The sequence below is a fragment of the Rhinoraja longicauda genome, chromosome 17 (assembly GCF_053455715.1).
Source record: "Rhinoraja longicauda isolate Sanriku21f chromosome 17, sRhiLon1.1, whole genome shotgun sequence".
Taxonomy (NCBI): Eukaryota; Metazoa; Chordata; class Chondrichthyes; order Rajiformes; family Arhynchobatidae; genus Rhinoraja; species Rhinoraja longicauda.
This window is the reverse complement of record NC_135969.1, coordinates 23245172-23270093: the sequence shown is the minus strand read 5'-3', so window position 1 is coordinate 23270093 and position 24922 is coordinate 23245172. Positions and strand designations below refer to the sequence as shown.

Sequence of the window (24922 nt, the reverse complement as noted above, 5' to 3'; positions counted from 1 at the left end):
GTTATACTCTGCACATGCAGCTCTCCTGCAGTACTGCACGGCACTGCTGAATTGTGGATTATATGCTTCAACTCTCAGCAAATTAGGCCACATGCAGCAAGTCTCATCCCTTGTGTGGTAATTGGGATAGAATTTGTTAGGAGACACCAAGAATACTGCAGTTTGATATATGTTGCAATGAAGGACATGCTGAATATATTGTAGTTTTGCCTTCTCCATCCTTTAATAGTTTCAACTTTGCAATCTGCTCTTTGCAGGACCTCCTGGTATAAACGGATCTTCCCGCAGGGTGAGGTATCCCAGCAATTGCTGCAGGACTGGTAAGGGACCAGACCACGTCCATAGGGGTATTGAGCGTCGGTAAATACAAGTTATGCTGGCTAAAATGTTCCACACTTCACCTCTACCTCCTGCCAGTCTCACCTCCTTGTGGAGCCTTGTATTTGTGTGACTCAGTAGATTACCCAGTCTCCACAGCAATCAGTGTTTACTATGTCCATGGAATTTTGTATCTTTGGAATTCAAGGTGACCCACATCCATAGAACTCAGTATATTTATTTTTCAAGAGCAGGGCATTAGACGAACAGTCACCATTTATTGTCCATCTATAACTGCCCTTGAGAAGGGCAGCAATAAGCAGCCATCTTGAACTGCTGCAGTCCATCTGGTGAAGGTACTCCCACAGTGCTGTTGAGGTAGGACTTCCTCAATTTAGACCTAGTGACGAGGAAAGTCCATCGCTATATTTCCAAGTCAGGATGGTGTGTGACTGGGAGAGGAGGCCACAAGCAGTGGTGACCCAATATGCCCATTGGCCATGTCCTTCTTGGCTACAGACATTGTTGGTTTGGGAGATGCCATTGGAATAATTTGGGTGAGTCGCTGTTTAACATTTGGTAGATGATTATGATCTCAGAGAGGGCATGAGGAAAGGCAATAGGCAAGAAGCCTGATCCAGGTGTTAGGCGAGAAAACCCAGAGGACATCTGGACCAGAATGCTGGGAGAGGAAACTGAACAGGCATGGAGCAACTCTTGAGCACTCAGATTTATCGCTGATTGCGGAAGAGATGGCATGGTGGAGAACTTTAAGATGGTTTGTGGAGAGCACGAGGATGAGTTTTGCACTCCCTGATTATCTAAAACAGTCAAAAGCTTTTGCAAGTGTAATGTGGTATAGCTGTTCCTGACAATGAATGGCTAGCTCAGTCCACATGTCACAGATGACAGCATGATTCTCATAGCGGCCAATGTGAAGGGGATGAAAGATTTCACTTACAGTTACACTTGGAAGCAGAGTGATTGGCACGTCATTAAGAACTGAAGTATAGAAGTGAACAGGGGTGGACAGTTGTGAATTGGGAAGTGTGATTTTGTGACTATGATTATGTGACTTTGTGACTATGATGAGACTTTTATTCCAATGGGTTGGCCAGGAGGAAATGGGATGAATGTGCAGAACAAATAAAAAAGTGGTCAGTTAATCTTGTTTGTTTCAAACATCTGAATTCACAAACTCAGTACAAACTCACATCCCAATTTGGGACATGCACAGTTCTTGCCATTATGTGAAGAATTGAAATCACCAGAGGAGGGAGGGAAGAGAATGCACACATACCTTTTCACTCTGTAGCTGACCCTGCTTCCTTTCTTAATGCAGTTCACTGCCTGAGGTTCCAGCGCAGATGGGGAGTGGAAACGGGGACACCAAGAACAAGGATCTTGTGACAAAAAGCCCACTCAGCCTGGTGAGTAGAGGGGCAAAGGAAATCTGCAGGGTGTAGCGTGTGTGTGAATGTCTATGTGTGTGTGTGTGTGTATGTATGATTGTGAATGTCTGTGTGTGGGAGTTTTTGCGAGTGTATGAAAGTGTCTGAGATGTGGGAGTGAGTCGATGAGAGTGAGTGTTTGATTGTGTGGCAATGTGTTTTTGAGAAGGTGTATGTCAATGTGTCTACAAGTGTGTGTGTGAGCACGTGTCTGTACTGATGTGTGTGTTTATATGCAAGGGAGACAGAAGGTATCCATGATTTTCCATTACGGTTATGTGAAACCATGTGTGCAGGTGTGATTTTGTATGTGTACATGTGAAACTGTATGTGGAAATACAGATGTTTATGTATCTGTGACTGAGTGCAGGTTTGCATGATAGTGCAACTGTGTAAAAGAGAATTTGAAATGCGCATACGAGTGTGAAATTAGTTCAAGAGAAAAAGTGATGTCATCCGAGTTTGTGTAAGTATGGGTGGTTGAGAGATAGAAGGTGGGTGAGACTCTAATTATTTGTGTTTATGAGTATGTGCAGGAGAAAGTGTAAGAGAGTGTGTGTGTGAGCGGTGAATCTGTGAATGCAAGTATATAAGAATATATGCGCAAAACACAGCAGCAGCTCTGGTGGGCATGGATAGGCGATGTTTCGAGTTGGGCTCTTCCTCAGACTGAAGAGACACTGCCTGACCCACTGAGTAACTACAGCAATCTGTGTTTTGTTCAACATTCCAGCATCTGCAGTTCCTCAATCTACTCTGAATTATATACATATCTCTCTGTAAGAATACTTGTTTATGCTTATACTAGTGACAGAGAAGGGTGTGACTGTGTATCTGTGAAAGCTTCTGTGTGTGAGAGTATGCATACTGAGCATGTGTATCTGTATGTTTCTGTGTGTGTGTATAAAATACAGCAGTGTGAAAATATGTGTACAATAGTATACGTTTGTGTCTCTCTCTGAGAATGTATGGATAAGGGTGTGTGTCTTTGTGTGTGCAAAGGAGTGTTCATGTCGGAGTGTTTGTACAGTAGCCTCAGCCATTGCCAAAACTAACCGTGTAAAACTTAGAAATCTCCAAGAATGAAGTGGGATTAACTGCAGTCCAACTGATCATGGAAGAGGTAAAGCTCTCAGTTGGCAACTATCTCCCCTTCCTCTCACCTCTTGGTTATTACATTCCCCTCTCTGGTCTCACCCTGAACATGGAATGGGAATGTGCCTGCTCCTGTATGTTCTTGTGGGTGTGTTCCTGTGTTCTTCTTTGGGTGCATGGAAATGTATGTTTCTCTCTGCATCTACATGTCTTTCTTTTCCACTCTCTCTCTCTCTCTCACTCTCTTCCCCCCCCCCCCCCTGTGTGTGTGTGTGTGTGTGCGCGCGCGTATGTGTTCTCTCTCCCCTCTTCCTGTGTTATGCGTTTCCTCTTTTGTGCTCTTTCTCTTTGTTGGTGTTGTCTCTTTGTTTCTATCTGGAATATTTGTCTCTGTCTCAGCATCCAAGATCTGCTGTGTCGAGCCTTCTTTTTTCCTGCCTGTGGTTCAGTATTAACAATAATAAATCTACATTTGCTATTGCCCTTTAACTTTTATTGTAACATTGGTGAATTGTAGTGTCCTACTGCGCAAGGTGAGAATAAATCCAGTCCAACCCAGGGTGATTGCAATTCCCTGCTGATCCTGTGACATTTAGGGCACTGCTGTTCCTAGGGTCTTAATAACTGAGCTGATGGTGTGATGGACAGTGGGAAGTGGGAGCAGCAGGGACAACTCATCAATTATTTTGTTGTGCTTTGTTCCCGCAGCAGTTTGATGGTCGAGCAGTCGATTCAAGTAAGTGTTGTCTTGCTTCCATTGCATTCTCTGGATAGATGCGTTAATGTTTCGAAATTCAGAACGTTGACTCCTACAAAGGAGCTAAAGCAACAATGAGTGCTTATCTATTGAGGCGTAGGGATTTGGATGGATCATATATGAGGGGACACTGGAGATGTGGTGAATTAACACCCTTGTTGTGTGTGTGTGACAAGGGAATTAAGCGGTGTGATGTTTATGTAATTGATGAGTGTTGGGGAGGATAAAATGTCCATGAAAGGCTGGCGAATTGGAGAGGGTACAAGGGATATCAGTTGGGAGGTGCTGACTCTGTTAGCTTGGAGGGAAGTATCAGCAATACCGTAGAACAGGAGATGGTCTGCAGCATTTGTTAGAGTAATGGGAACCTGGGGACTGACAGTATATAAACTCAATGAATAGTTGTGAGTGGGAAAGGATGCAGAGCATGTGAATGGGACACAGGGTGTACAAGAGTGGGTAGTCAAAGAGAGGGCACCAGGACATGTTTGAATGGGGAGGGTGACCCATGTAAAAGACAGGGTGTATGAGATAACGTTTTATATATGAATTAGTGTGGAATTGGACAGGGCATCTAAAAGGAATGGGTGAGATAAGATTGGGATTTTGAGAGGCATGGATGTGGACATGAATAGGGAGAGTTTTGGGGAAGGTTGGATGTAGAGAGTAAGGGGAGATTGGGTGGGGAGAATGGGGGAGCGCTGAGATATGATGGGGAGAGATGAGATTTCATGGAGGGAGTGAGGGAGAATGTAGCCAACTGCTCAGCTTAACATCTGATATCAAAGTGGAAAGTATGAGAGATGTCATTGTTCATGAACATGTAGAAAATAGGATGTTGGGTATATGGAATGAGTTGCCAGAGGAGGTCATTGAGGCAGGTACTAAAACAGCACTTAAAAGACACATGGACAGAAAAGATTTAGAGGGATATGAGCCAAACAGGCAAATGGGACTAATTAGCACGGCCATCTTGATCAGCATGGACAAGTTGGGCTGAAGGGCCCGTTTCCCTCCTGGATGGAGGAGGAGAGAACAAAAGGAAAGCTGTTGTTGTGTGGAGGGCAGCAGATTTTACATGAACAAAGAACTAATGGTCCAAGGCAAATGCCGTTAACAAATGGCAGGCCCAGAGAATTCTCTATTCTCTACAAGCAGTTTAACCTAACTCTATAATTCAATATTAGAATATATGATGATCTATTGCTATGTCTACACATAGCTGAATGAAACATTTCCCTTCCCAGACACTGGAAGACATTACCTCTTCAACTCCACGACCGGGACGCGGCGCTGGGTGTGAGAGCATCAGCTTTCTTATCGGTAACCTCTTCCCTGAACGGATTGCATCTTGGGGTTGTGTTCATTTTCTGCATTATATTTCAGTATATCACAGTAATTAGCATTTTTCCTGGAGTTTGAGCCATCTCGAGGCAAAACCCAAGTGAAGGACCACGGCTGTATCCCATCACTGTAATCCATGACCTCAAGCACCTGCAAACACCATATGCCAAGATAAATCTGTCACTTTTACATGTCTGTACTTTGCTTTATTGATGGACTGCTTGCAAATGATCACTTGAAATATACATATTATAAATCTTTTACCTTGTCGGTTGCCTGTTCAGTGTGAAAGGACGTCTGGCTGATATGAACTGCAGCAGGTGAGGGCACATTTATACTAGCGTTCAATGTCACTATAAAGTTAGAGTTGGAGATGGAGAAGGAATGCTTTCCATTTTGGCAGCCTTTCCCTGCCTCCGGCTGTGCACACCAAGAGTGTTTGGTTCAAAGAGCTTGAGGGCTCTTTGATACATACACTGGCAGCTTCAATTGGCAGGGGAGAGATGATGCCGTGAAAGAGGCCCAATTGGTTGCATCATGGCCTGGTTGCATATTAGCCTGGTTCGGCAACTCAAACACTCAGGAACAAAGGAGAGTATAAAAATGATGAACACTGCCAGGTTATTCACAGGTACTGACCTCCCCACAATCGAAAGGATCTCTGGAAGGGCTCTCTGGAAGGGCTGTCTCAAAAAGACAGCCAGCATCAAGAACCCACACTGCCCTAGTCACGCTCTCATTTCACTCCTGCTATCAGGAGGAAGGTATAGAAGTCTTAACACCAACGTCCAGATTCCAGAACTGCTTCTTCTCAACAAGCTATCAAACACTACAACCTTCATCTAAACTCCGAACCACGAACTGGCTTGGTTGCACTAGGGTCTTCAGGCTTTGTTTTATTTTGCATTATATTGAATGTTTATTTATTGAACTTTTTAATTTTTTGTTATTTTTTGAGTACTGTGTCTACAAACCTGTTGTGACAATAGACAATAGGTGCAGGAGTGGGCCATTCGGCCCTTTGAGCCAGCACTACCATTCAATGTGATCATGGCTGATCATTCACAATCAGTACCCGTTCTTGCCTTCTCCCCCATACCCCCTGATTCTGCTATCTTTAAGAGCTCTATCTAGCTGCTTCTTGTGCTGCTGCAAGTAAGAATTTCATTGTTGCCTTTCGAATCATTGACAATTAAACACTCTTGGTCCTTGAGACAATCTGGGGCATGGCACTGATGTTCAGTGTGCCGGGAATGCTCACCGCTTCGCCCACCTGGAGATGCAGGTCTGTACTCCGCGAGCTCCACATCAAGGCTGCATGAACCCATAGATGCAAGGAACTGCAGGTGCTGGTTTACAAGAAAGGACACAAAGTGCTGGAGTAACTTAGCAGGTACGGCAGCATTTCTGGTGTCACATGGATAGGCAATGTTTCGTTTCAAGACCCTTCTTCTACTAACTGAAGTAGGGGGAGAAAGCTGGAAGAAGGACAGAGGACATGAACCTGTGCTGCCTGTTGCTTTGATCTGAAGCTCATGGTCTCAGACACCGAGCAGCAAACTCCTTTCCTCATTCTCCACTCAATTTAAAAAAAAAACTTATCTTCACCCACAATTAAATTAATTAAAACTCCTCAGCTTGAGAACTGCACACATTACAGAACAGCTCTCCAATGCAGTCTGAATCAGAACTACAGGGAGATGGTACAGGTGTCTGAGAACCATGACCTCTAGATTCAAGAACACCTTATTCCCGTCAACCATCAGGCTCTTGAACCACCCTGCATAACACTATTCATGAACAGCTATAGTCTATCATGGTCTATGGACTGTCAAAGGATTTTCAAGTGGAGACAATTCATTCAGTTCATCACTCGAACAAGAGAATGCTTTAATAGTGCAAATGCAATGCCAAGACATATGGTCAGATTAACACAGGTTACAGGTACCAGCTATCACTGTGCAACCCACTAACACGGGAAACCGTGTACAGAGCAACAGGTCAAAGTACAGTCAGCAGAGCCTCGACCGTGCCTTGGACTCCAGTAAACCCACAGACAGTGCTGCTTTTCACAGTCAGGCCCACCTGAAGATGGCAATCACCTCCAGATGCCAAGGGAAACCTATAACCTCCATCTACCCGAGATTAGAGAGCTGTCCTATGCTGTGTGCTGGGCCCTGATACTGTGGCAAATTCGGAAATTACTGTTTCAACCTCTTGTCGAAACATCGCACAACAACCACCAATTGTTGACTTCCATCACAGCCAACCACAGTCCAAAGGACATTCATCAACCAGCCTCCATTTCTGCTTGTTACAACAGCAAGCTAGTCTCAGGAAGAAGTGAAGTCCCGAGGAAGACCATCGATGATGCACTGGTAGATGAGTGGCCAGGATCAAAGCCCATCTGTCTGTTCATAGACCCACAGGTTTGGGGCCTGAAACCTGGGAGTTCAAACCTCATCTTATCGAAACGTACAAGATTATTAAGGGGTTGGACACGTTAGAGGCAGGAAACATGTTCCCAATGTTGGGGGAGTCCAGAACAAGGGGCCAGAGTTTAAGAATTGAGAACTGAGATGAGGAAAAACATTTTCAGTCAGAGAGTTGTGAATCTGTGGAATTCTCTGCCTCAGAAGGCAGTGGAGGCCAATTCTCTGAATGCATTCAAGAGAGAGCTTGATAGAGCTCTTAAGGATAGCGGAGTCAGGGGGTATGGGGAGAAGGCAGGAACGGGGTACTGATTGAGAATGATCAGCCATGATCACATTGAATGGCGGTGCTGTCTCGAAGGGCCGAATGGCCTCCTCCTGCACCTATTGTCTATTGATCTTTTCTGCCCCAGTTCCAGTCTGCCAGCCGTTTCCAGCGGCCAAGAAAGACTGCTGGGAAAATACTGGGAATGAATACTCAAGCATTCAGGGAGAAGTTAGTGCACTGATGGGGAAACCATACACCAACAATGGAACTGTTTACGTTCCTCGTATGGGACCAAAAGTCCCTAAATTGATGAAGGGCAACTCAGGAAGCCAAGAGTAACGCAACTGGAGACAGCTAGAAAGAACATCACTCAATCAGTTGGTCTCCGACAAACTGAGTGTGGCCTGGTGGAGAATTAACAGGAGAATTAACAGGAAGCTAATTCTCTGTTACTCTGAGGTTCAACAGGTGCCAAGATGGGCAGTTGAGGCAGCTAATCAGTGGCCTTAGGTAAAGACTGTAGTGTGACCTGGTGATTTAAACCCATCTCACTGAGTTACTCAAATAAATTTTAGACTCAACCCCATTGGTTCAATGAGTTGCTCAGTGATTGGCTGTGCCAATTAACAAGTATCCTTGGGAAAGGTCTGAGAGAAGAACCAGTCAGTTTACAGATTTATTATGAGGAAGCCTCGTGTGGGTCAGTTCTGCTCAATGCCCGAGTTGAAGCCGGGCTAAGTAAGACCAAATATTCCAGTCCTGGAACTCCCCAGATGGTCAGTGACTGACATTAACCCAGAACTAACATTGTACCATTGCCATCTACCTGTGTGGATTGAAACAGAGCTGGCTGGTCAAATGATGCCAAGAAACATCCCAGCTGAACTGGCCAACACTCAGCGAAGAGAATGTAGAACTTGCCATTAGTGTTTTTGTGTCCTGGACAGTACTCACTCCACCCTTAGTATCTATAATATTGAGCAACAACACTGGTTGAATGAATGAAGTTCAAAAGCAATTCTGGAAGACTAGCCCAACCAGCCCAATGCAGGAGGAAAGAAAGCAAACTCATTATTGTTCCCTCAATTAAGGCAATTCTGGGAAGCCAGCAGGTCTGAGGGTCTCCCAGGTGCAGGAGCAGCAAGGGACTGTCAGTACGACACCTGCACCAAGTAACGGAGGTATGCCTGGCTCTCCTGGTAAACCACATACTCGCTCTGGCTAAAGTGGGTGGGTTTATCCAGCTTCATCTTCTTGGGTTTGCCCTGTGGCACCATCACCCTCTTCCCATCCATATTGTGTTCCTTGTCCTGAACGGGATCTGCAAAGAACAAAATAAAAATAACAAGAAAATATCTTCCCTTCTACCGGTTAGCTTTCTGAGTGCCCTACCTCCATCACACTCCCCCTCCCCCCATAATCCTGCTCCATCTACCATGTCACATTCCCAGTGGCTGTTTGTCACAGAGCCATATAGTAATACAGTGGGGCAACAGGTCCTTCAGCCCACCAAATCCATGCCAACCAAATCCATGCCAACCATCAACCACATATTTACTCTTGTCCCATTTATTATTCCCATGTTCCCATTTGTAGCAGCATCTTTAAAAAGCATGGGTCACGCAACATCTTTGAAAAACATGGATCGGTGATGTTTCGGGTCCAGACCCTTCTGCCAACCATAAGCCGTTTGGATGTGGAGGAATCCAGAGCACTGGGAGGAAACCCACGCAGTCACAGGCAGTCAAACTCCAGATAGACAGCACCCAAGGTGAAGGTTGAACATAAGTCGTTGAAGCTGTGCAGCAGCAGCTCTTCTGGCTGCGCCATTGTGCGTGATTATTGATTAATGTATTTCATTGGTCCTCCTTCCACTCTAAACCACCTGGTCATTCAAACCTCTGCGTGGGAATGTCTAGAAAAGAACTGCAGATGCTGGTTTAAATCAAAGGTAGACACAAAATGCTGGAGCAACTCAGCGGGACAGGCAGCATCTCTGTAGAGAAGGAATGGGTGAGGTTGCGAGTCGAGACCCTTCTTCAGACTGAAGCCTGCGACTAGTTCCATATCTGCCGAGAGCACATCCTCCACATTTGACCAACTCCTGTCCGATTGCTGTAGGGCCAGGTCATCTGCGTATCCATACTGGCGTGAGGTCGTGCGTGGCAGATCGCTGATATAGAGATTGAAGAGCATGGGGGCCAGTACCGAGCCTTGGGGGACTCCGTTTCTTAGGCGTCGCAATCGGCTAGATTGTCCGTCGCTGGTCTTGAGTACAAAACTGCGGTTGGCAAGGATGTTGGCAAGGAACCGCACTAAATGACGGTCAGGGATGGTGCAGAGGAGCTTCAAGATCAGGCCCTGGTGCCACACAGTATCAGGTGAGGTGAGGTCCACCAGTGTGATGCCTGCCTTGTGACCCTTTTTGAAACAGTCTTCGATGTCATTGGTCAGCTTGACTATTTAATGGGTGGTGCAGCATCCATGACGAAATCCGAATTGTTCAGCGGGTAGTTGAGGGTCGACGATTGGGTCGAGCCGGCCAGGAGAAGCCATTCGAGAAGCTTGTACGGGACACAGAGGAGTGAGATGGGCCGATAGTTCCTTGGGTCGTCCACAGGCTTGTTTGGTTTTGGTAGCTCAATGACGGTGGCTTTCCACCAGATCTTCGGAATGGACTGACTAATGAGGCAAGAAGAGTAGAACTCACGGAGCCAGACCAAGCATTTAGGACTGCAGTGTTTCAGGAATTCTGGGGGGATGTTATCAGGACCCTGGGCTTTTCCACATTTCAGTTGAAAGATGACAGAAGAAAGTTCTGCAGAGGAAAAGGGTGCTGACAGGTGCCAGTCAGCGCCTGGAGCTTTCCAAAGATTAGTGGTTTCCTGTTTGACAGAACAAGTATGGTTCTTGTCCACATCTTTGGAGTAGCCATTGGCCAGGAACTGGTGGGCGATGGAGTTGGCCGTGACAGGCCAATGCTTTGGGCGGGTACTTCGACCGGTGAGGCGATTAAAGGTCTTCCACGCCACCCTACTGGAGTGTGTGGTCGATCCCTTGGACTGTCTCTTCCCACCACTCTCTGCGCTTCTTGTCGAGACAGTTTGTCAGTTCCGCAGCCTTGGAGGCAGCCTCTTCGCCAGGTTCAGCGGCTACCAGGTTCCAGGCTACCTTAAGACCTGGAGACTAAAACCGAGTGTGCCAAAAACCACAACGGCCTTTCACCTGAACAACAAGGAAGTTCAACGCTAGCTAACCGTCTCCCTCAATGGGTCACCCCTACCCTACAACCCATTTCCCACATACCTCGGGGTGAAACTAGATCGGCAGCTGACCTACAAGCAACACCTTGAAGCTCTCCATGCTAAAGTCTCGGCATGGAACAACCTCCTGCGTTGCTTGGCTGGATCGTCATGGGGCGCCAGTACATCTACTCTCCGAATCAGTGCTCCTGAACTCGTGTACAGCACCGCTGTGTACGCCGCCCCAGCACTCATTCTAGCAAGCTAGACGCCACCCTCAATGACACCATGCGGATCATCACCGGCTGCCTATGCCCTACTCCGATGGATCTCCTGCCGACGCTCGCAGGTATCGTGCCCGCCAAGCTTCGCAGCGAGTTTTTCACTCATAGGCTGGTGTGCAAGGTCCCATTGGATGCCAAATATCCTGTGCACCACCTCGCCCAGGATTCACAGCAACTGGGACCTCAACGCCTGTCATCTCATTGCCCCTTCTCCCGTCACGCAGTGACCCTCTGTGGCTCCGGTTTCAACATACTAGGAGCATGGAGAACCAGCTGGGAACAAACTTCGCGACCTCCTCAATTCACTGTTGCACCAAACACCACAGCGCCACCCAGCTCGGACATGCACCGCAAAGAGTGGGTCGCCCTGAACTGGCTCCGCACAGGGGTCAGCCAGTTCAACGTCAACATGCATCGTTGGGGGTTGCGTTCATCAGCAGCCTTCGTGTGTCGAGCAGACCAGCAAACAGTGCAGCACGCCATTTTTGACTGCGCTGTCCTCCACCCCCCATGGTGGAGGGGTAGACCTCACGGCCCTCGACAACAGCACATTGAACTGGCTACAGTGCCTGGAGGGCGTTACATAACTTCTGCTGCCTCAAACGCAAGAAGAAGTTCAGGTTGAAGAAGAGTCTTGACCCGAAACATCATCCATCGCTTCTCTACAGAGATGCTGCCTGTCCAGCTGAGTTACTCCAGCATTTTGTCTCTATCTCTGTGTGGGAAGATGGTCAACAGATCGATTCACTCCATTTGATCCAAAGGCTCTGGGGCCAGACGACATCTCGGCTCTGATATTGCAGGCATATCCTGAACAAGCAGCTCTTCTTGCTAGTTTTTCAGAACACCAATCATCAGCAATGTGATGGTAGATGTCAAAACGGCAACCCTCTCACTCAATCTCAGCAAAACAAAGGAGCTGATCATCGGCTTCAGGAAGGGGGATGGAATACATGGTTCAGTCCATGGTGCTGAGGTGGAGATTGTTGAGAGCTTCAAGTTCTGAGGTATAAACATCACCAACAATTTGTCCTGGTCCAACCACATTGACGCTATGGCCAAGAAGACACACCAATGCTTCTACTTCCGCAGAACCTATGTTTGTGACATGTACCTGTGTATGCATATATTGTGCATGTGTGCCCCATGTGTGCGTGCGTACATATATGCATGTGTAAACATTTGTGTGTATGTGTCTGTTTGTGGCATTTAACTCTGCACACATACCTGTGTGTGCCCATACTACTGTGTGCCAATGTGCATGTCTACCTGTGTAGCATGTATGTCCGTGTATCTGAGGGTGTGTGCGCATGTATACCTGTGCGTATGTGCGTTTGCATGTGCGTGCATATACATGTGTACGCTTATGTTTGCACGAGTCCCTGCATGTATGTGTGTGCCTGAGTGCACACGTTCGTGTATGTGTGTGCATGGTTATGCTGAGAGAGGCAGCCTTCATGAAGCATGGACAGTCCTCACCTGGTTCAGTTTCACCACGGGCAACAACACTGTCAAAGCCTTTGGGAGGATTTTTCAGTTGACAATTATCGCGAAAAATGGAGTGTTCTCTCCCCAAAGCCACTTCAGTCAGGAACATGACACCTTCTTTCTTGGATGTGAAGCCAACTGTAAAAGGGAACAACAGCCTCAACCTACATTGTGAATTTTCATCAAGTAATAATAATTTAATGTAACTCAGAAAACTGGAAGGAAGTGATGATGTGTTTATACAGTGATGAGGATAACTGTATACTTCAGACAATAAGAATGACCTGAGCTATAGAGGTTGGGCAAGCTATGTCTATATTTCTGGGGGTGCAGGAGGATGGGTGATCTGAGAGTGTGTAGAATAATGAAGGGAATAGATAGGGTTAGTGTACATAGGTTTTATCCCCAACAGTAGGCTGAATCAAGAAATAGAGGGCAATTATTATCACCTCTATTGGTGTTACGAAGACCATTCCACAATCCCTGAATCATGGAGCTCAGATTTGTCCAAAATCCATCCACTGAAGCCAAATCAGTGATTTGAAAAGTTCTGGCTTCTCCTTCTTTGTCAGTATTTACAAACCAAAATACATTGTATAGTTTTTAACTAACTTGCCCCACTACCCGTTCTGAACTGCATATTTCCAATCTACATCTGTCTATTTTAGTCAGAGAGTCATACTGAATGGAAACAGGCCCTTCGGTCCAACTTGTCCATGCCACCCAAAATGCCCCAGGTTAAAGGTGAGAGAGGAAAGATTTAATAGGAACTTAAAGGACAACTTTTTCACTCAGAGGGTGGTTGGTATATGAAACGAACTGCCAGAAGAGGTAGTTGAGGTAGGTATAGTAACAACATATAAAAGAACAGGTACATGGATCAGAATGTTACAGAGGGATACCGGCCAAACGCAGGCAAATGGGACTAGTGTAAATGGGGCATTTTGGGTGGCATGGACAAGTTGGCCCGAAGGGCCTGTTTCAATTCAAATGACTATGACTAAAATAGACAGATGGAGATTGGAAATATACAGTTCAGAACGTTTAGTGGAGCATGTTAGTTAAAAACTATACAATGTACTTGCGTTTGTAAATACTGACAAAGAAGGAGAAGCCAGAACTTTTCAAATCACTGAATTGGCTTCAATGGGTGTATTTTGGACAAATCTGAGCTCCATGATTCAGAGATTGTGGAATGGCCAATAGAGGTGATAACGATGGGACTAGTGATTGTGTTGTGATGAGACGATTGGAACACGAGGCACATTCTCCAGACACAGATAACCTATCATGATGAGAAAGGTTCATGAGAAAAATCAATCCTTCGAGTCAGCATGTCAATTACAAGCTGTCACACAGTGATGCTGTTCTTATAAGGGGCCAGAGGAAAATAATGAGCCAAATAGGGATAGTCTGCGAGGCAGGTTTCTTTGAATCTCACTAGATTACTCCAGCTATGGCTCAGGAAAAGGGATGTGCAAGTCAAGAATGAGTTCATCTGCATTGTTGCAGGAATAAATTTGACCAATGCACCAGAGAGAGCTCCGAATAACATCAGGGAAAATTCTATGTCCTCTGGGAGGGTGGTTGAGGCTTTGTTCAGCACTTCCAACAGCACCCACTGAGTGGTGAGTGAGTACCGCAAAGAACTGCTCAGCTTCACCAGCCTCTTTTTATTCCAGTTGTGAGTGGAAGGTCAGTGTTGTCAGTGTAGTTACCATATGATGCCGACTTGTCGTTTTCAGATGCAAAGTAGATCCCACGACCAACACGGCCCCCCGAGTGCGGCATGATTCGCAGCCCAGTTTTCAGGATTGCAGCAACAACGGCGATGTTGGTCCCGTGCCACAGGAGACGACGGTTCTCGATCTCCTGGTGTCTCTTGAAACGTTCGGCCTATAAACACAGAAACAGATTGAATTACTGTTGGCTGCAAGGAAACCCATCACTGCCCACTGCCACCCAGTTCCAAGCTCGTCAGAACCCAGATCAAAATCTGAGCTTCCCCACACTGAGCCGCTGCCATCCCTGTACTCACAGACCCAGTCCTGACCATCCCCATGGCCACACAGAGCCAGGTTTGATCATCCCCAGACACAAAGACCCAGCTCTGACCGCCCACGCAAGCGTGCACACATACGCACACACGAGTTGGTAAAGTGTAATTGCTACTTTTTCTGATCTTGGCCTTAGTGTCAACACTTGGAGGGACAACAAAGCATAGGTCATATAATAAGCAAAGAATCCTCTAACTAGCTCAGGTAGAGCTGGGGTTAGATAAATGTAAAGCACCCTCTGCTTTTTCATTAGGTTTCCCACTTTGCATAGTGCCTTCTCTGTATCTTAGCTACAGGGACAGACAGCTTCCCACATCTTAAGTCATGGTGAAAATAGCAGCACTGGCCTCAGGACGGACTTGGCCGGCTCACGGACTTACCTCTCCTTCTCTGTCCAACTTCCAGACATTGACAACCTTAAGGGAATGATTTGTGCGACCAGTTGCATCCGTATATTTCTTAACCATCTGCAAGGAAATAAAAATCCAAATGAGTTTCAAAAAATAAGCAGAAATGATTTGGGATTCCATTATCAACAACAAGGCAATGAAAGCAATTCCCTACCCTTATCACCACCACATTGGCACACCTTCAACAAGGTGGCTCCAGGGATTGTGCGCTGATAAAGGACAGCTGGGATTAACCATGCAAACACTAAAGCTGCTAACTCACTGGAACAGCCTGTACAACAGGCAACTATCCAGGAACCCCATGAACAGACTCATGATGATCAGAGTCCCCATTCATCCATATGCCCTAGCATCATGGCCATTCTGAAGCGGGCTGTGACGGACCTGTAATTACAGCTCCTGATAGACATCAGCTCATCTCTCTACTCCCATTTTGTCTCTTCTTCAAGGCCAGAATGGGGTGAGGAAACTACAAACCCTCTCAGAATCTTTCACTTTTGCTCCAGGAAAATGCAGAGCTGTCGGAAGCTTCTGACCTATCATGATGGGATTCAAGCAAGACTTTCAAGTACACAGGTAATCCCCTAAAACTGCAGCTTGATTCTTGGGAATGGGTATAGCATGGGCGACAGAGGGACATGTCCATGTGACCTCACATTACCACCTGCCCCCCAAAACCATAACATCAACATAAAGATCCATTCTCAACGTTGGTGGCGAGTTCTAGACCCAGACATTCAGTGCCCCAGGTGAACTGAGTGTCATTACAGAGAACAGGATTGCCGGGATCAAAGACCTTTTCCTTTCCAAGCAACCAATTGGATCATCCCTCAGTCACATGCAAGATTAACATGGTGCCACTATCTGGAAAAAGCCTCTGTTCATTTCTATAGTGACCAATATTATAGTCCTGCATGCAATTAGTTCTACTATGGTTTAATGTCCTTCGTTCTTGGAGGAACAGAGCTAGGAGGAGCTGGCTAAATTCCAAAGCCGAAATACAAATCTCATGTATTTAATAAAACTCATAATTGTTCCCAGTCAATTCGTAACAGAAACTACCCATGAATTTCATTGCTGTGTGGAGCCAGTTCGAATAGTCACACTCAAACAGATTTGGAGTTTGCAGATGAGTTTTGGGGTGGTGTGACTAATTTAACTTGTTGCCTCTTCTGGAGAAGATGGGCATGAGGCAGTTGCTGGATTTTGAATATATTTTCTTTGGGATGAGCTAGGATTCTGAACAACCTGTTGGAGGTGTGGGTGTTGAGGATAACTTCCTCGTGGGTGGGCTGGAAGAATATTTGGAGGTGATTTGTATTTGGAGCAATCTTTTTGGGGAATGTGAGATGGGGTTAATTTAATCTAAGAAACAGGAGAGGGTGATTTTTAGAGGAGAGAGGAAGGGTGACTTTTGGAATGGAGGGTGTTTATTGGAGAAATTGAGGAGGGTGACATTTGAAGGAGAGGGAAGGAGTAAGTAGTGATTTTTGCAGAGGAAGGGTGATTTGGAAAGGGAAACCCAAGAGATTATTTTTGATGGGGAAGGGTGGGGGGTATTTTTTGGAGAGGGGGGTGATTTTTTGGAGGAAGGCTGTGAAAGAGAAGGGGTTGATTTTTTGATGGGAGGCAGTGAGTTGTGCTTTTTTCAGCGGTGAGTATGATTTTTTAGAGGAGAACGGTAATGGGTGAGTTTTGAAGGGAAGGGATGATGGGTGAATATTGATCAGGAGGGCAACTCATCCTGGATTTACCTTGAATTCTTCAGTGCTGCACGGCATAAGTGACAGGTCACACTTCAATAGATTGTAGTCTTCATCCAGAGGATGTGGCACCTCAACATCCTCCATCTTCGGCTTTTGTTCCTTTTCTGCTTGGAGACTCTGTGCGAGTTCGATATCTGCAAGCACCTGGCAGGATTTGATAAAAGTTTGCAAATTAGTAGATGCTGATGATTCTTTGGAAATTCTTGTTGCAATTTGTGTCATCTTCCGCGCCATCTCCAGACGTATGTGCTGCTTGTGGTTGGAACAACTAGTGCTAGCTCAAATGGCCACTAAACATGCCATGGTCTAAAGATCAAGTCCTAACAGATCACAAATGGCACCACCATCATAGAGTCAGAGGGATATAGCACAGAACCAGACCATTTGGTCCAACAAGTCCACAACAGCAATCCACCATCCAATTCTTCTTATGGAGTCCACATCACAAGATTAAAAATTGTTCAGCCAGAGCTGAAAATACTTCTCAGCATCTGCATACAATGGAGTCTTGCACTTCTTGTGCTTCGTGGTGGAAAGATTGGTGGAAACAAGGGCCACGACATGGACACTCTTTCCTTGACCCCACCATCCAATTACATTAAACGTACATTTATCCCACATTCTCATCAACTCCCCCCAGATTTCACCTACACACCAGGGCCAATTAATCTACCAACTCAAATGTCTTTGGGCTGTGGGAAGAGTCTGGAGCAACAGGAGAAACCAACATGGTCACAGGGAGAATGAGAAAATTCCACACAGACAACACCCAAGGTTGGAATTGAACCCAGGTCTCTGGCACTGTGATGCAGCATTTCTATCGCCCTGAACCTGTCATTATGTTTAAAAGATAAACAATTTCCAAGGTTCTACTAGCTGCATCACTATGCTGTCCTAATGGTGGAGATCGACCAGGGCTCTATGAGCACATCTTTCAGGTAGGGAATTTATAGGGAAGATAGGTAGTGTTTGCACTCAATGCCTTAGAGTAACTAAGGCCTGTGAAATCTTCTGTCACTGTTGTGGTCAAATAGTGACCCAGACAGAGCAGTGACTCTCTTATTTTTGCAACGAAATTCTGCATTAGTCAGGGAATTTACCATGAAAAAGCTTACCTATCTCCACCTTGTGACTTCCAGATTCATAACGTGTTTAATTTTCAGCCCATTCACATGAGCAGTATCAGTTAATATCTGGAGTATTGTTGAGGTCGCTGACCTTTGGATCACTCTCCTCATCAGTCATTACCTAACACAGACTTTAATAATTCATTTATAGGACTTGGGCTTCACTGGCAGGGCCAGAGAATATTGCCCACCACTAACTGTCCTTGAACAGTGACGAGCCATAATTCAAACTGCTACAGACAAAATGGTGAAGGTCAACCAAGAGTACAATTCAATAGAAGTCCCAGGATTTAGACCCAGCAACAAAGGAGTGCCCATATATTTCCAGATTAACATGGGGTCCTGGTAATATTGGAAAAACAAACACTGGTAAAGTCATAGTGACATCATAGGATTGGTTCTGCTGTGATTGCTGTTGTAGCCGTTCTTAAATGGCCATATTTATTAACTGGTTAACAGCCAAATGCCTGCCTCATTGATTGGTGACCGTTAAATTGTTATGACAACACCAGTGGAGATCGGAAACATTTGCACTTAAAGAAACACAAAGTGCTGGAGTAATTCAGCAGATCAAGCAACATCTCTGGAAAACATGGATAGGTGACATTCCTTGTCGGGGAACATCACCGATGCATGTTCTCTAGAGAGGTGCCTGGCCCACTGAGTTACTCTAGCACTTTGTGTCTTTTTTTGTAAACCAGCATCCTCAGTTCTTTGTTCCTAGCATTTGCACTTGTTTGAGCAGTTACTGGGTAACTCTGCACACCTCGCATGGTTGAATGGACAGATAGAGAATATATGTTATGACTGAGTGATGTGGTGAAAAGGTGGCTTGATGACAATTGAGAGAACAAGGTGTGACATTGGATAGAGATTGACTAATGGGATTTTCAGAGCCAACATCCAAGTATTTTGAAGATTGCTTGAGGGCAAGATTTATATAATAAGCGTAAGATTACTGACAAGTAACCTTGGCTTGCACAATTAATCAACTTAATGAGAGCTCTGATCTTTGATCCGAAACATTAACTCAGCTACTCTTTCAACATGCTGTCTGACCTGCTGACTTTTCCAGCATTTTCTGTTTTGAACTCATTGAGAGTATTACCACACCGATGTACCTTGCAAGGACAGAAAAACTCCAGAAATTCAGAATCCCAAGGGCCTTGGCAGTGCGGGATGAGCAGATGTTCTAATTGGATGTTACACCTATTAATACCCAAACATGTTTTTATTTCACTTTTTTAACAGATCACATAGTAATATAATAAATTTTCCCGTGAACTTGATGAGTTAAAGGGAGCAAGAAATATGCAGGAACTCAAGCTATAAATCAACCCATATACCTGAAACTGTTTTGGACCCCAAGCCTGGCTCTGGCCACATGGCCAGCCCAATGTCTGAGATCTAATCCCAACCAAATTGCAGGCCCCCAGCTCAAATTCTGGATTAACTAGTGAGAAAGATGCCAGGTCATCAGGACTACCGAGCAATCAGATACCAGATTATTGGAGTTTTATTGCACTTGATACCCAGACTAATTCTAACCGAGACCTGTTCCAATTGAAGTGCGGCAGAGTTCAATTCATTTCTCATGACACTTACCAGCAGCATGTCCTTTTTGGCTTGAAGCACTTCTGCAGTATCAATCACTGGGGGTCGATTACGTCCAAAGTCGTGAGGAATAATAGTGTAGAACTTTGAGGACAACTCTTCCAGCTGTTTTGTGTTGCGGGCTCTCTTCAAGGCCTCTTCCATCTCATTCAGTACATCAAAGCCTTTGGCAATTTGCTGCTTACTCAGCTTCCCAAGGGGCATCTTCTTCAAATCTAGTAGGGCAATGGTGAACAGAATGTCACTACAACAGGGCAGTGGTTGTTTTGTTCTTATCCTGAAAATGACTGCTGCATCAACGTACCTGGTATCTCCACTTGCAGGTTGACCAATGTTAAACCACGTTTCATAAAAGAACCCAAATGCACCCATGTGCAAAAAACGGAACTCTACCCAAAATATTCTCCCCCTGTTCCAGTAACAGGAGGTTAAATTCACCATAGCCAAGCTTACTTCATTCCATGAAGCAGGACCTTCGCAGGTGCCACAGCTCAATATTGTAAGATAAGAAGCATAAGCAGGAGTAGGCAACATTGCCCCCGTACCAAAAAATAGTTGTGGCTGATTCTACACATCATTCTGTTTACCAGACAGTAACCATATTTCCCACTCCCAAGATCTTCCAATAATCCAAATTCTCTATAGACCAAAATCTATCAGTCCCTCTAATGAACAACAACACCCACAGCCTCAAATCTACAGAATTCTAAAGATTCATAACCCTTTGCATGAAGGCAAATATATGCTTCCAATACAGAGATTAAAATCTTACAGTATTTCAAATGAGCCATCACCATCGTACAATCTAAACAAGCCTTACTGTTGTACTTAAACCCCTTATAACATACTGACCTCTCACCTTCCTAATTGCTTCCAGCTTTACTTTGTATGATTCCTGAACCAGTATTCAAATTATTTTTGCAGTAGCATTTGCAATTCTCACTCTTCCTTAAAAATAAAATACAGGGCATATTCTTGCTGACCTTGGTCCCGTTCCTGAAGCCACCTATCTCTGTGGCCACTAAAGTGTAATTCCAGAAGTACAGGCAACACCCACTTTACCACTGTTCAGGCAAAGAAGATTTTCCTTTACAAAATTCATAAATCACTACCAAAAAAATTAAGATACAGTGTGAAATTCACTTAAATAATTTATGTGAAAGAAAAAATAAACAATTTATTTTTCAACTTACATTTCTTGCCACATGAGCAGATGCTGTGGATTTGTGTTACAAAAAATCGCAATATGAACTGTTTTGTCGGAATGCAATACTCCATTAACACGGGAGAAATTTGTTTCCCAGCTTTCAGTAGCCAAACTGAACACCAAGACTTTCCGGAACAGCCGAGCAAAACTGGGTGGACAGTGTGTTGTGAGGTGGGTGCAAAGAGACTTTAAAGTAATTTAGACAAGTTGAGGGAGTGTGCAAATACATGACAGATACGGAATAGAAATATTTTTAGTGAATTCTGTAAAGGAAATTTTTCTTTGCCTGTACAGTGGTAAGGCAGGTACTAGATAAATGTTACTTTTGGTAGGAAAACAGAAATGCCGAATGTTGATGTGTAAAAGGGAGCCGGATGTCCTTGTACACCAGTTGGTGACAGCTAACATACAGTGCAGTTAAGAAAGGAAGTGATACACTGGTTTTTATTCACAAAATGCTGGAGTAACTCAGCAGGTCAGGCAGCATCTCGGGAGAGAAGGAATGGGTGACGTTTCGGGTCGTGTTACTCCAGCATTTTGTGAATAAAAACCTTTGATTTGTACCAGCATCTGCAGTTATTTTCTTATACTAAGTGATACACTGGGTTTTATTGCAAGAGGATTTGAGTACAGGGACAAGGATGCCTTGCTACAATTATACAAGGCCTTAAAAAGACCACACCTGGAGTATTGTATATAGTTTTGGTCTCTCTACCCAAGGTATACTTGCCATCTTCGTTACACCAAAGATGATTGCCACCAAAGAGATGGCAGGTATGCCAAATGAGATGAGTGAAACAGTATTCTCTGGACTTTAGAAGAACAAGAGGAGATCTTGTAATATTTAAAATTCAGACAGGGTTTGATGGGAAGGTGGTTTTCCTGGGCTGGGGGAGGGGACAGGTTTGTTTGCAGAATTAGAGGTCACAATCTTAGGATGGGACATTTAGGGCTAAATGAAGAGAAAATTCTTAACAAAGAGGATGGTGAATCTGTGGAATTTGCTACCGATAAAGCATGAAGGCCATAAAAGGCAGCTATTTGTGTCCAGGAGTGACTGCACCGAGGTGCATAAAAGAAAGGCAGGATCTAGCAGAATGGCCATTTTGAGAGAGACTGTTCCGAAGTGAAGTGCTGTGATTGAGGGTAAATTGCTGAGGCATTGGTTCGTGAGGCTTTGGCAATGAGGCTGAGCAGAGTATGACAGCAAAATACAGTGTGCGTTTGTTTTGTAATTTTCTTCTTTAGTCTGGCTGACAAGATGTGAGAGGTCAAGGAAATTTCCAGTCTCCCCAACGTCTACAAGTGTGGGAAGTATGGATACTGCAGCTCCTGACTGATGGCGTATGGGACTGGAGATGCAGCTGGATGATCTCAGGTTTGTTCAGGTAACTGAAAATGTCATAGTTACAGTGAGGCATACACACCTAAAATGTAGGCAAAAAGAGGATGGCAACCACCGATAAGGGTAGAGTAGGCAGAGTGTAGGAATTCCCTGTGGCCATTCCCTTCAAAAACAATTACATCCTTTTGGATTTTGTTGGAGGAGATTGCAGTTCAGGGGAGAGCTGAAGAGATAGAGATGGAAAGATGATTTGTTGGATACCAAGGCTGGAGAAGTGAAAGGTGATGACATGGTGAGCTCTGTCCTTGTTCCATCTGGGGGTAGGAAGAATGAGAGCAAAACTGCAGAACAGAGGAGACACTATGAGGGCTCTATCTACATCAGCAGGTGGAAACCATGTTTACTAAAGAAAGAGAACATCTTAGATGTCCGAGAGTGGAAAGCCTCATCTTGGGAGCAGATACGATGGAGAGAGAGAAATTACGAAGGCTTCCTTGCAAGAGGCAGGTGGGAAGATATGTAGTCAAGGTATCTGTGGGAGACGTCAGTTAAGAGACTATCAACTGTGATGGAGAGAGAGATCGAGAAGGGAGAGAGAAGTGTCAGAGATAATCCAAGTGAATTTGAGGGTAGGATGGAAGTTAATAATATATAGTGGCGGTGATAGTGATTCATGGTATCGTGAGATATATGAATCATCATTAGACATGGGCAAGGTGCTGCAAAACTGGAAGGAGACTAATGTTGTGCTACTATTTAAGAAGGGCTACATCAAAAATCCTGGAAGCAATAGACTAATTAGCCTCACATCTGGGGTAGGAAAATGATGTGAAGATGTAACCAAGAAGGTTGATGAGGGCAGGGTTGTAAATGTAGTCAAATTAACTTTATCAAGGGCTTGATAAGCTTCCCCATGATAGGCTTCTCTGGAAGATTTCGTAATTATATAGGATTAGACAGAATTAGGCCATTGAGCCCATCAAGTCTACTCCCCCATTCAATCATGGGTTATCTATCTTACCCTCTCAATCCTATTCTCCTGCCTTCTCCCTATAACCCCTGTCAACCTTACTAGTCGAGAATCTGTCAATCTCCGCCTTAGAAATACCCAATGACTTGGCCTCCATAGCCATCTGTGGCAATGCATTCCATAGTTTCACCAGCCTCTGACTAAAACAATTTCTCCACACCTCCTTTCTAAAGGTACATCCTTTTATTCTGAGGGTGCACACTCTGGTCCTAGACTCTCCCACTTATGGAAACATCCTCTCCAAATCCACTCTATCCAAGCCTTTCACTATTTGGTAAGTTTCAATGAGGTCCCCTCTCATCCTTCTAAACCAGCAAGTGTAGGCCCAGTGCAGTCAAACGCTCATCATACGTTAACCCAATAATTCCTGGGATCATTCTCATAAACCTCCTCTGGACCCTCTCCAACACTATCCTTCCTCAGATAAAGGGTCCAAACTGCTCACAATACTGCGGTCTGACCAGTGTTTTATAAAGCTTCAGCATTACATCCCTATCTTTATATTCTAGTCCTCTCGAAATAAATTGCATTTGCATTCCTTACTACTGATTAAACTTGCAAATTAATTTTTTGGGAATCCTGTACCAGCACTCCTGTCCCTTTGCACCTCCGATTTCCGAATTCTCTCACCATTTAGAAAATAGTTCAGGCCTTTGTTACTAGTACCAAAATGCATGACTCCACATTGGTCACATGAGATCCAGGGAGAGCAAACTAACTGGATACAGAATTGGCTTAACAGTAGGAAGCAGAAGGTTGTGGAAGGATGTTTATCAGCTGGAGACCCGTGGCTAGTGGTGTACCTCAGGGAGTAGTGCTGGGCCCATTATTGTTTGTCATTTATATCAATGATTTGGATGAGAATGTAAAAGACATGGTTCGTAAGTTTGCAGAAGACACCAAAATAAGTAATATCATAGACAGCAAAAATAGTTATCAAGTAGTACAGCAGGAATTTCATCAGCTGGATAAGTGGGACGATGAATGGCAGATGGACTTTAATTTATATATGTGTGAGGTCCTACCAGATGTCACACCAGGGAAGGATCTTCACAGTGAATGGTGAAGCCCTGTGGTTTTGCAAAACTGAGGGATTTAAGAGGGATAAAAGTGCATTGTTCCCTGAAAGTGATGTCAGGTAGATAGGGTAGTGAAAAAGGCTTTTGGCACACTGGCCTTGATCAGATAGGGAATTGGGTATAGAAGTGGTGATGTTATGTTACAGTTGTACAAGACATTGGGGAAGCTGCACTAAGAGTATTCTGTTCAGTTTTAGTCACCTTGCTACAGGATAGATGCCATTAAGCTGTAAAGACTGTAGAGAAAACCTATAAGAATGTTGTCAGGACTCGAGGAGCAGAGGCAGAGGCAGCGAGGCATCCTTGGAGCACAGAACACGGAGGGTGATCTTATGGAGGTGTATAAAATAATGAGAGGAATAGATAGAGTTAATGCACAGTCTTTTTCCCAGCAATAGGGGAAATCAAGAAGGGCATATTTTGAAGTGAGAGAAGCAAGTATATGAACATATCCCGTGGGCCTGCAGTCAAGAGAGGGGCAAGATTTTATAGGAATTTAATGGTCACATTTTTCAGAGGGTGGTTGGTATATGAAACGAGCTGCCAGTGAAATAGTTGAGGCAGTATAGTCACATTTGTCGGAGGGTGGTTGGTGTATGAAACAAGCT

General features: G+C 44.8%; 2 protein-coding genes across 3 annotated transcripts in view; one reads left to right on the top strand and one right to left on the bottom strand.

Moving 5' to 3' along the window:
• Positions 1-5159, top strand: part of LOC144601554 (cadherin-related family member 4-like) — a 60353-nt gene extending 55194 nt beyond the window's left edge. Inside the window, 4 exon segments of the mRNA XM_078413751.1 lie at positions 258-320; positions 1661-1748; positions 3573-3600; positions 4869-5159. Coding sequence (XP_078269877.1) covers positions 258-320; positions 1661-1748; positions 3573-3600; positions 4869-4924 — 235 coding nt within the window. The 3' untranslated portion in view covers positions 4925-5159.
• A 1131-nt stretch (positions 5160-6290) lies between these two features.
• Positions 6291-24922, bottom strand: part of parp3 (poly (ADP-ribose) polymerase family, member 3) — a 31785-nt gene continuing 13153 nt past the window's right edge. The window contains exons 6-11 of one of the 2 annotated variants that reach the window (XM_078414362.1): positions 19645-19868; positions 16901-17056; positions 15117-15203; positions 14398-14575; positions 12671-12817; positions 6291-8986 (exon numbers count right to left, since the gene is read on the bottom strand). In XM_078414362.1, the coding sequence (XP_078270488.1) occupies positions 8817-8986; positions 12671-12817; positions 14398-14575; positions 15117-15203; positions 16901-17056; positions 19645-19868 (962 nt within the window). In that variant the 3' untranslated portion in view covers positions 6291-8816. The remainder of the gene's footprint in view (positions 8987-12670; positions 12818-14397; positions 14576-15116; positions 15204-16900; positions 17057-19644; positions 19869-24922) is intronic. The other variant, XM_078414361.1, reaches the window with a different exon arrangement.